Consider the following 12,344-nt stretch of genomic DNA (forward strand, 5'->3'; position numbering starts at 1 on the left):
CTCAGCCCATTCTCCTTCCATTCCCACCCAGTGGCTCTTCCCTGGCTCTGAAACACTCCCCTGGATCCTTGTCCAGAGAGTGCTCCGTCTTTCTAATTCTAGGAACTTCAGCTCACACTGAATGTCTTCGTACACCTAGACGACACACATGGTGAGTGAAAGCAGTGCCATGACAACTGCAAATACAGGCCATTCTCCCACAGCTTCCTAGATGCCAAAAAATGTGTCAGTGACTGCTCTGTGGCATTCAGTGTGGGCAGCCCAGAATGACTGTATTTTACTACATTGCAAAACAGCTTGCCAAGGGCTTAACCAAGCTCCCTACCCATAGCAGGTGCCTCATCAACATATTACATATGGACATTATAATGAAGCTCATTTATATGTGTAGTGTCTTAGGAGGCCTGGGACATAATTCTATCATACAAATAAGAAGTCAGAAGAGGAGTCAGTTCAGTCCAGAAAGCCATGTTATTGAGTGCTCCTGGTATTCCAGGCTAATTCTAGGCACTGAGATGAATCAGAAGATGGCAGCCGATTTCTGCTCTGAAGGAAGGGTTTGAGCCTGGGATAAAAATAGGTAAACAACTACCATGGTTGGGGCAAATGCATTTAAGATAGGAGCATGAGAGGAAGAAGATGGCTTTGGGCTGAAGGGACTGAGGGTGGCTTCTTTAAGAAGAAGGTATTTGAACTGTGCAATAAAGTGGGAATAGAATTTCAACAAACAAAAATAAGGGTCAGGCATTCCAACCATGAAGATGACTGATGGGAAGGCATGCTGATGGGGGCATAACTTTCTCCAGTTTGATTATGAAGTGTGAGTCTTTGGAGGTACATGTTATAGATACAGAAAAGGCTGGAAATGAAAATCTAGGATCACATTGTGGAGGACTTCCAAGTCAGGCTAAAGGGACTGGAATTATTCTGTTTAGCAGAATAACGGGATCATATGGGATGTCCTCCAGAGAAATTAATTTGGGAATCATATGTAGGTAGACTGGAAACAGACATGAAAAAACATCTAAAAAAGGCCATGGGGAGTCTATTATGGCCATCCAGACAGCCTTGGTGGCTCCATCATTTGAGTGTTTGACTCTTAATTTGAGCTTGGATGTTGATCTCAGGGTCATGAGTTCCAGCCTTGCACTGGGTTCCGCTGGGTGTGAAGCCTACTTAAAAATAAATAAATAATTAAATAGATAAATAAATAAATAAATAAATAAAACTTGTGTTCAAATAATGTGGAATTTATAGGGACTTTACTAAAATCAAAGAAAACATATGTGTATGAATATATATATATATATCTGTGTATACATATATATAACAAGAATATAGTAATGTATACACTACAGAGAGAGTACAGTTAAGAAATATAAACAGAAACAACTGTGGACTGTGCAACCTAGATATTCTTGAGAATTACAGTTGACCCTTGGACAAGGAGACTAACCTCCCACGCAACTGAAAATCTGCATATAACTTTTGGCTTCCCCAAAACTTAACTAATGGTAGCCTACTGTTTACCAGAAGTCTAACCAATAACAGTCGATTAACACATATTTTGTATGTTGTATGTTATGTGTATTATATGCTGTATTCATACAATAAAGTAAGCTAGAGAAAAGAAAATGTTATTAGGGAAACTGTAAGGAGAGACTGTGTTTACAGTACTGCACTGTATCGGGAAAAATCTAGTATAAATTGATCCATGCAGTTTAAGCCCATGTTGCTGAGGGTCAACTGTACTTCCTTGGCCACCTAAGCAAAAGGGACTGTGCTTGGGATTGCTTGCTTCCATTTCCCAAGAGACATCCATTTAAAAGGTGCAGATTATTGCAGTAATAGAAAGTTTAATCAACGGAGGAAGAAAGCAAGCACGTTGTGCGATTACTGGCCTGGATTACTGAGAGGTACCCATTCAGGTTTTAGTGATCTCACTTGTTTATAATCCATGCCAAAGGGACAGATGTTTGTACTCCTTGGAACAAAGCTGCCATGTAAATTGGAAATTTTACTATTGCAGTAATCTGGAAAATTGTAATAAATATTACATTGCAAGGGTATCACTTTATAAACACTCAAAAGTTCCAAAAGAGCGGTTCTTGCACTGGAACACAATTTATACATCACCAAAAACGAAACCAAAGCCTCTTAAGGTAATCTTCCGATGTTTCAGAAAACTAATCACCATAAAACCGAAAACCAAACAAAAAAGGCAAAGCTCATTCTTTCTATGTGAAAATGAACATTTAGCAGATTCTTACTCATCTCTCTCACTATATTGGAGCTCCTGGCTTGATGTATGCATAGGCCATGTGCAAGTTGCTGAGAGCCATGGCCAGGCACAAGATGTCTCGCAACCTAACAGAGAAGACTGGGCCTGGAGATCAAGTTACATGTGACATAACAGGGCTAGGGGAGTTGGCAGGAGGGTTCCCAGGGCAGGACTACAAGGATGACTTATACTAACAACACTAAGTCTATGTCTTTCCCTTCACACTGCTTCTGAAGATCACTTCTAGGAATCCTGACTCAAATAACTCCACTGGACTTACATTAATCCCCCAAACTGTTCATTGCGATTGTATTTCTCAGCGGCATTTTTATTTGGTTCTTTGGTTTTATTTTTAGGTTTTTATTTTTCATTACTATTTTTGCAGGTATCGCCTCATGTGCAGACAGGTGTAGCCTGACCACATAAGTCTGAGTTTCCTGAGGGCAGAATCGGTTTCATTTCTGTCTCCACCACAGAAGCCACGACTGATGGCTTGTGCCAACAGATGCAAGACACTTGTGGGAGGCAGAGCCAACTCCTCCTGGACACAGAGAGCATGAGTGAGAAAAGGCATGGAAAACATGGTAAGAAGGAGACACTGAGCAAGCCACCTTGATGGCCAGCACTTGTCTCCAGTTCCTACACTTTCCCTACCTCTCCACTTCTCCCAAAGGAGGGTTCTCACACATGGAAAAGAGACCCAGTGCCTACTGGAAGGAGGAGGCAGTGTGAGCTGGCTGAAAAGTTGAACCACACTGTCCTCCAGAGCCCTTCAGTCCTGGAAGAACCACGGAGGAGCATGTTTATGGGCATCCAAACCAAGTTTACCATCCAGGTCCAAGTGGGTCTGTCCTTCTGAATGTTTAGGCAATCAGGTGCTTTGCACAAAGAAGTCTGGCTTTCCTACCATGCTCTCCCCTTGACTCCACCACATTCCCTCTTATGTTTTGCAGTTAACATTCCTGGTCTTTGAATAATTAAGAGGAATTCTAGGTCTCTAGCACTTCTTGCCCCTCTGCTCCCCACCTCTCACATGGGGCTGGCCTCAGTCCACAGTCTCAGATTGCTTGCACCTGCTTTTTAGTGCAGACTCAAAAATATGCTAGGGTCTCTTGTTAGTTGGCCAGGAGGAGGGGTAGGGGCCAGCTTGAGAACAATTAAGGGAAAGTCTGAGGACCTTTGCCTGCCCCTCCTCACTAATTTTTAAAATTCATATTTGGACCCACCTCTGGTCTTCCAGAAGAAATTCGTGTTGTTTTTCCTTTGGTGAGATGGTCCTGCTGAATCTCTTTTGGGCGTACTGCCTGAAACGGCAAAGAGTTCCTGCTCTTTGGTGGTGAATGGTCGTGGGTGATTATGGGACTGACAATCCTGCCTGAAGCTGTCCAGTGGGCCTTGACTTTCCCTGGCATCCCAGCTCTGCCTGAGGCCTCCACTCCTATGCTTCTGTAGGAAAACACATCTTCCTTCCTGGTGCCCCCATAATTCCCACATCCCTGCCCCTCTCTTCACTCCATTTCATGCCTTCGCTTGTTTCTCTTACATGTCGCTCTTCTTGAAACATGCGTCTCTCTCCCAGTCACAACACTGCTCATTTCCCCCATGGCCCTCAATTTAAAAGTGATCTATCAAAATATTCATTTGCTTACCTGATTGTTGATTCTCCACACTAGACTGGAAAATGAATCAGAGAAGATCCCTTGCCAGTCATCCCCGGAGCCCAGCACAGTGCTGTCTCAGAGTAAATACTAATTGAGTAATATTTGTTGAATGAATGAATGAATGAATGAATGAATGAGTATCAAGGACACTGGATTATAAACTTCTCAAATTTTCCTTCCCCCACACATTCCTCCCCCAGCCTCCCGACAGTGGGATGCGTGTCTGTAAAAGCCTGTTCATGACAGTGCTATACCTTCATTGCCCATACAGGCTTGACCTTTGCAAAAAATGCAAGTTGAGTTGAGCAAAATCAAATCACAGGAAACAAATCAGGGTGTCACAAGCATGACTGGATACCCACGAGGCAGCCCGCACAGGCAGACTGGATAGAGATAAACTGATGTGGACGGGATGTGCAGGGGGAGGAGAGGTAGGGGGCAGCTTGAGAATTTTCATGCAGAAGCAGAGTAGAACACATGGAAAAATCCAGCCTAGGAGTAAGGGGAAACAATTCCACTCCTACTATCCTTTAGCTATGGGTGTGATTGGGTAAATCACCTCTTCTCTGTGGGTCTCAGTTTGCTTGTTTGTAAAATGAGCAGGACAGATCAGATTACTTGTAAGGCTCCTTCCAGCAGAAACACTGCATAGTGCAAAGTTTGACGTCAGACAATAAATGTCAGTTAAAAGGGCAGGTAACAATCCTCTGGCTTTGTCTGGAGGGCTGAGTTCTGGAGTTGATTCACTCCAGGCTGGGCCACACCTCCCCCACCATGCACACTCCTGTACATGCGCTCACCACATGCACACTGTGTACACGCAAAAGACACACAAGCCCAGGGCCCATCTTTACAGCTAGAGGAGAAGCAGGTGAAGTGGGGCGGAGAAGTGCATCCTATGACCCCCTTGTGATGTCATGTCTGGGAAAAGACTGAGGACCAGAAGGAGAAGAAGGCCCATCTTCTGGCAGTCTGGGGCTACTTCTACCTTCAGCTTGGGAAAAACCCACTGCCCAGAGTCCTAGGCAGAAATTCCAATTTGGAACTTTCTTCTTCCTCCTAGAAACAGAGCAACCCATCCCACAGCCACTACACAATCTAGTTTTCATGAGAAGGGAGGAGGAAGAAGTGAGTAACATCTTAATAAGGCCTTCCGTGGTCTAGGAAATCCTAGCAATAGAACACTTCCCTAAACTGGGGTCATCATTTGCAAGAAATACAAATTCAACGAGGTTAAAAATCAAATCAGGGAGTCAGGTCAGGTGCCACAGGCATGACTGGGTACCCAGAGGCATCCTCTGTGTGACACATAAACTGGTGTGACACGGATGTGTAGCTCTTGAGCTGAGGCTGGTTTTGATGTTTTTAAATGACTACATTTTAAATGGTAATGTGAGTGCCTACAGTAGTAGCTGCCATTTACTTCTTGGCCTACAAAACCTATAATATTTACTCTCTGGCTGTTTTCAGAACTTTTGCCAACCTCAACCCTGAACAACAGCTGAGTGGCCCTGTCAGTGGCACCATCAGATCTCCTGCTGCCATCCTGGGGAGGAGCACCGGCCTTGGGCCCTGAACACTACCCTGAATAATGGTGATGAGGAGAGTGCAGCCACTCTCTGGCCCAGGGCTCTCGCCTCCTTCGACCTGAATTCCCCCACCTCTTCCCAGCCACCGCTCAGGTCTCCAGAAGCTCTTCTTTTCTACTCTATTCTTCCTCATCCTCTCATGCCTGACCCATAACACTAAATTTTTAATCTCCCTCCAGGACACTTGATCAAATACTGTCTTGCATGACCTGCCTTTGTTTTACAGGATGGCCTTCCCAGCGAGAGTGGAAGCGGGAGAAGGCAGGGACCACATCCTAACATTTGTTCCAGTATTCCCCATCCCCAGCACAATAAGGAGTGAGGGGTCCAGACCAGCTGGTGAATAGCAATGTGCTGATGAAGTCCAACAGTAGAAAGTGCTCCAACATCACCCAGGGTCACACTCCACTGTGCACAAGCCTGTCATTTCTGGAGGGGACTTGGAGCAAGGTGTCCCGGCTCTAAGAGAAACACTTTGTGCCTTCCACTCTAAGCCCAGAAGTATTTCTATGGTTAATGCTAGAATCACTCAAAGCCCTGCTCAGTGAAAAGATTCCTCTAGGGCTGATTCTCTGTTTCATTTTCCACTCTAAGGAGTGTCCCAGGCAGGGTAATCAAGGAGCTCAGGTTCTTAATGGGTGTGAAAAGATTTGTCTTCTGAATCTGTCATTGCTTAGGGTTCAGGAAAATGGACAGGAGAAGAACCCAGTAAGCAGAGAAAAATAGGGGGCAAGAACATGACATAGAACACAGCCCTGCTCTCCCAGTTGTGGTGGCCAGAGCTGGTAGATTATGAACCTAGTGCTGGCTTCCTGCTGTGGGAGCCAAGACATAGCATCTGGATAAAAAGCTTGGCTGACAAACTGAATAAAAAACCTGGAAGAAAAAAAAAAAAAAGCTTGGCTGAGGCTACATGATCTAATCTCCTCAGGAAGGTAAAGTCTAGAAAATCAGTGACAGCAGAGAAGAGGAGGATGGGAGAGGATGCAGGGACCCCTAATCTTAGGTAGCCAGGGTAAAGAGCCTTGACATTCAGGTTCCATTTTTTTGCTAATCACGTGAACAGGCAAGCCATGATGGCCAGAGTGAAAGGGTGCAGCTTATTTTGGGAATCATGGCAACAAATGCACTGAGAAGATAGAGAGGCTGAAATCTTTACACTGCTTAGTGGGTGCCCACTTCATGAACTTGGGGATGGGAAGTTGCAGCAGAGGACTAGGGTACCTGATCCCCCTCTGGAACTGCCCTGATCCCCTCTGTAACCCTGATCTGCAGTATCCCCTTCTCTCATGCAAAATACAGAAACCCACTCCCTCTTTTCCTCCTCTCTTTCTCTGAGGATTTGTATAGGACTAAAGTCACTTACTAGACATTTAAACCATGCAGTCTGTTCTGCTTGAAACATCGATTAGGCATCTGGACACATCTAAGACCCGGGTATTGGTCTCTCTGAGCCTGAAGGAACTGACTTTCAGGTCATAAGTGGTGACGTCTCTTTTGTCTTTAAGGGAAGGTGGAGCCTGAGGAAGGATCTAGTCCCAATCACCAGGTGTGTGCCCAACTATGCACATTCTCTTGAGAGCCAAAAAGGGCTTGGAGGTGAGACTGTGGAGTTGAGCTTCGGCAAGATGCCCTGCTTTGAGGCAGACTGTAAATTATAAATAAATAGCCTCTGTTCTTCTTCTTTTGCTTCAGCATGTAATGAAAAACAACAGAGCCCTGCCAGCACAATCCTTCTGTTTCCACCTCAGATTTGCTGTTAACAGTTCCTGACTGGAAATGACTCCAGGCAGTCACAGACACTGGCTTTTATTATTGTGTCGGCGTCTTATTTAAATCCACAGTTTCCAGACATCAATTTAGCAAAGTCTCCCTCACCCCATGGAGATGTGGATGCCCCCTCAGAACCAGCCATTATGCTCCCTGTGGTAGTGGGGGTGGTGTGATTGTGGGTCACCAGCCCACGCTGGTGAGGATGTAAGACAATCTTCTTTGGATTCTTTAGCAGCAAAAGCAACAGCAGGAAACCAGAGCCCCAGAAGGTAGCCAATCCCAGAGAGAAATGGCAGCCAGTGTTATACCTACTGTGATATTGACCACAACCATCCTGTGAAAAGGGAACAAAGAGATTCATTCTGAGTTTGGGTGTTACTCAGCACAAGGCCACAATCTGTAGAAACTAGCCTTCAACATGGACAAGAAAATTCTTCCATTTGGCCTCTCTCTGCCTCTGTCCACAGAAAGTCACTGCATTCCCTTCTCCCACAGTATGGTTGAGGAGAGAGATTAAGAACAAAGCATTAGTCCCTCCCTCCTCCATGACTTTCACACCAGGGCTGCACTTTTGTGAAAAGGCTTCATGTCTGTGAGAATCAGGCCTGTTTCACAAGGCTGTTGGGAGCCATGTTAAACAGAGGCTTGAAGCCTGCAGACAAAGGAGAACTCAGAAATGCAGCCCCAGGAGACAACAGTGGGGCCGTAAGGGTCTGATCTTCCCTTGCCTTTTAGCTGCATCCACACACCATGCTGATGGTTATGTTTGATATCACACCATCAGGCGGCATGTCATAAACAGTCTGAGAGAAACAGAGTTCACCCCTCTGTCTGTGATGTGCAGAGGGAGTCCAGCAAAAAGAAGTTGACAATCAAACCGTTACCTTTCCAAGTGATCTACCCCAGTCAAGGTGGTATTTGCTCTAACTACAACACCGGAAAGAGTAAGTGACAGACTCCTTTCCAAGTTCCAAAACAAAAACAAAAACAAAACTAACACTTGCCTCAACCAAGTAACATTTTATTTCCTGGGATAAAAATAAAGAGAATGAATTATCAGAAGTCTTTCTTCAACATCATTAAAATGCATTTCAAAGAAAGTTACAAGAATTGTTTAAGGCGCACAGAAAAGGTCAGATTTGCCTTTCTTCCAGAACATTCCCTGCCCTACACATAAAGCACCAATACCACATCCCAGAAAAGAGAGAGGTTTATAGACACAGGAACCAGACAACCAACCACTACCAGGGTCTCTGGCTCTAATATAAGTATCACAGAAAAACATCGCAATAACTCTCTCTTCCATAAATACAACAATTCTGGAAAATATACCCAAAATATCTCCATCTGAACTACAGTACAAAAATCTATTCACCAGCCATAAAAATAATATTTCCTCCTATACACAAATAAAATAGTATGTAAAGCAAATTTGGAACACATGGAGGGGGTTACAAAATCTCTTGGGATCTGGGCTATTTAAAGTCATTTTTGTTTGGGTTATCCCTCTGCTGGGTATAGGAAACTGGCTACAAATACATCCATTTACAGTACCCACCATTTCAACAGCTCCTGCGTCATGGAATGTGGTACTTTTTAAAAATAGGCGACCCTTGGTGTCATGGAAAAAAGAGGGAAAATGGGGGATCAAGGGAAGGAGGGGGAGGGAGAGAAGAAGTGGAAGAAGAGGGACAGACTTCAAGGTGGGCTTGAAATACTCTGTGGTATAAAATAGATGCCCAGACCCAGGATGCCTCCCCATCCCTGCCCCACTACCACCAATCTGCCTGGGCTCCCCCTTACAAATCCGTTTCACGGCTTGTGTCCAGGCAGAGGGCATAGAGGGACCTCCGCAAGTCCACATTGCTCTTGGCCTTGAGGTTACATTTTTCCAGGGGGCAGCTGCCCCTTCTGGCTCCTTCTGCATTCTCCAGGGACACCCCAGGCTTGCAGAGGGACCCCTTGCTCCAGCTGGCCTTCCGAGGGCCTCCGTTGTCCAGCCCTGCCCCATGGCTCTGGCTTCCCTGCTCTTCTTTAAGAGCTGTCTGCTCCTCATGGTCTGTCTCCCGGTGGTAGAAGTAGTTGAAGTTGGAGACAATGACCGGCACAGGCAGAGCGATGGTAAGGACCCCAGCAATGGCACAGAGTGAGCCCACGATCTTGCCCCCTACAGTGACAGGTCTCATGTCCCCATAGCCTACTGTGGTCATAGTGACTACTGCCCACCAGAAAGCATCTGGGATGCTAGAAAAGTGGGTCTCCTGGTTGTCAGCCTCTGCGAAGTAGACGGCACTGGAGAAGAGAATGACCCCAATGAAGAGGAAGAAGATAAGCAGACCCAGCTCCCGCATGGAGGCCTGCAAAGTCTTGCCCAGGATCTGCAGCCCCTTGGAGTGGCGGGACAGCTTGAAGATGCGGAACACCCGGACCAGGCGGATCACCCTGAGGATGGCCAGGGACATGGCCTGCTGCCCATTCTGGCCACCCCCTCCTCCACCCCCTGGTTGTTGCTCTGCCAGCTCAGTGCCCAAGGTGATGAAGTAGGGGAAGATGGCCATGACATCGATGATGTTCATGATGTTCCGGGAGAACTCTGCTTTGCTGGGGCAGGCGAAGAAGCGTACAAGGAGCTCGAAAGTGAACCAGATGACACACGTGGTCTCTACAATGAAGAAGGGGTCAGCCAGGGTCCTAGGCAGGAGAGGTGCCACCGTAGGGCCAGAGGGAGGCGCCAGAGCCCCGCTGCCATTGTCCCCCCTGGCTGGCCCAGGAGGCTGGTGGGGCGCTGGGGGATGGCGGAGCAGCTCACGTTCATCCCTGAACTCGGGTAAGGTCTCCAAGCAAAAGGTGATGATGGAGATGAGAATGACCAAGACGGAGACGATGGCGATGCCCCTCGCGGACCCCGAGCTTTCTGGATATTCAAAGATAAGCCACACCTGGCGTTGGAACTCGTTTCGGGGCAGGGGCTTCTCCTCTTCTTTAATGAAGCCCTCGTCCTCCCGGAAGCGCTCCATGGCCTCATCCCCCAGCTGGTAGAAGCGGATCTCATCTGCGAACACGTCCAGGGAGACGTTGACCGGCCTCCGCAGGCGGCCCCCGGACTGGTAGTAGTAGAGGATGCCATCAAAGCTGGGCCGGTTGCGGTCGAAGAAGTACTCGTTCCTCAGGGGGTCGAAGTAGCGCAGGCGCTTGGCCGGGTCCCCCAGGAGGGTGTTAGGGAACTGTGCCAGCGTGCCCAGCTGCGTCTCGAAGCGCAGCCCTGAGATGTTTATAAGGACCCGCTGGTGGTGAAGGGACCCCGCGCGCAGCACCGGGTCCTCTGCCATGCCCAAGGTGGGGTCGCCTTCTCCCTCCTCCTCCTCCGGTGGCAGCCGTCGAGGCTGGGGCAGCTGCGGCAAAGGCCGCCCTCCCGGGTCCACTCCCCTCTGCGGGCCGCGCCCCTTTGGAGCCCGCTCTTTGGGCCCATCGCTGAGTCCGGCCGTCGGGGGACACTGGAGCTCTCCCTCTATGGCCTGGCCACAGCCTGCCCTGGCCTCACCTCCTCCTCTGATGGTCATGGCACCGCCGTTCTCCAGGGGCACCAGGGCGATCTCCATGGCCAAGGGGCAGGGGGCATGCTTCACCCCTGCCGACCGGCGTCCGTCCCCGCCCCCCTCGCCCCACTCACGCCCCGCTGGGCGCCTAGCGTCAGGCTCTTCTCGAATAGTCGGCCGACCCCCCAGTGAGGCGCGCTGGGGCTGCTTGGCACGATCCCCTGGCTCGGTCCTGACGTCAGGAAGCTGCTGCCCGGCTCTCAGCCGCAGCCTCGCTCTCCGTCCTGGCAACCCGTTACCAAGCAGCCAAAAGCCTCCTTCCAGCAGATGCAACCTTCAGCCGCCCCTCTCTGGCTGCGGGGCTGTGCTCTGCCTCCACCCTGCACGGCTCCCCTGCCTCCTCCCTCCCCTCCTCCCGCCCGGTCCCCTCCCCTCCTCTTCCCGCCTCCCCACTTGGGACACGATGCAGAGGGCGTCTCCCCGGAGGGCACAGCTGGGGCTCCGGGGCGAGGGGAAGAAGGAGGGGCTGAGCAGCGCGCAGCCTGGCGGAGGAAGGGGGGAGGAGGGAGGGAGTGGAGAGGCTGGAGGAACAGGTTGTACCGAGAGCTCTGAAACTCCCAGGGCAACCAGATGAGAATAGCTGTGGATTTCAGTTCACCTGGGAACTCGCTGAACGCCAGTGGACTCCAGGGGAAAGTAATTGCGTTGAGTTGGATGGATGAGACAGGAGATAACAGTAGTATTCTCTCTTCTTGGGGAAGAATTACGACAGGAAGGGGCTGGGCGGTGCTACCGGCCTTGGGGCCTTTCTGATCTAGAGATGTAGAGATTTATAGAGATGGAGAATACCTCCAAACCAGTGAAGAAACCTCTCTCTTCCCATCTTCCTACACACCCAACAAAAAGTTGGGAACTGGCAGTGCCCCATGCCACTGCCTTGGGACAGCCCTGATTCCCAGTCCAGAAAGCGATGGCCCGCGGGACAAATTTGCTGAGGACACACAATTCCTTCCTGCTCTTTACAATTCTGTTTGTAAAAAACCGTTAACTGAGAAGGGGAGGAGGAGAGAAAGATCCTGGTAAGAGCTAAGAGCTGTTGCCCTCTGGTGAAGCTTGGAGCTGGAACTACAGATTTGTGAAGGGGGGTTGTGGGGGGGAGGGGGAGGGGCCAGGGAAGTTGTGGAATCCCAGGGCTGGAGGACTCCCAGGAGTAGAAAAGAAGCAATACTTACTTTGCTCCTAGATGTACTAGGTCTGCCCTCAGCGCTTTACAGATACTGACTGGTGGATTCCTACAGCAGTGTGTTTTCTCAATACTATTACTATCTCCATTTCATAGGTGAGGAAAAAGACACATAGATTGACTAAATTGCTCATGGTGGCACAGGTAGAAAGTGGTGAGGCTGGGATTCAAATTTAAACAAGCAGAGCTTGGGCCCTTGCTCCCCTCAATCCACTCCTCTATAGAAATGTGTAACCCCCTTTCCAGGTACAGGGGCTCCTC

At 48.6% G+C, this 12,344-nt stretch overlaps 1 protein-coding gene across 1 annotated transcript; it reads right to left on the minus strand.

Annotated features, from left to right (window-relative positions):
* Positions 1 to 8,304: 8,304 nt before the first annotated feature.
* On the minus strand, positions 8,305 to 11,212 carry KCNA5 (potassium voltage-gated channel subfamily A member 5). The gene has a single exon (XM_029954335.1). The coding sequence runs from the start codon at positions 10,901 to 10,903 to the stop codon at positions 9,104 to 9,106; it is 1,800 nt and encodes a 599-aa protein (XP_029810195.1). The 5' UTR covers positions 10,904 to 11,212; the 3' UTR covers positions 8,305 to 9,103.
* Positions 11,213 to 12,344: the final 1,132 nt, after the last annotated feature.

The sequence above is a fragment of the Suricata suricatta genome, chromosome 10, assembly GCF_006229205.1.
Source record: "Suricata suricatta isolate VVHF042 chromosome 10, meerkat_22Aug2017_6uvM2_HiC, whole genome shotgun sequence".
Taxonomy (NCBI): Eukaryota; Metazoa; Chordata; class Mammalia; order Carnivora; family Herpestidae; genus Suricata; species Suricata suricatta.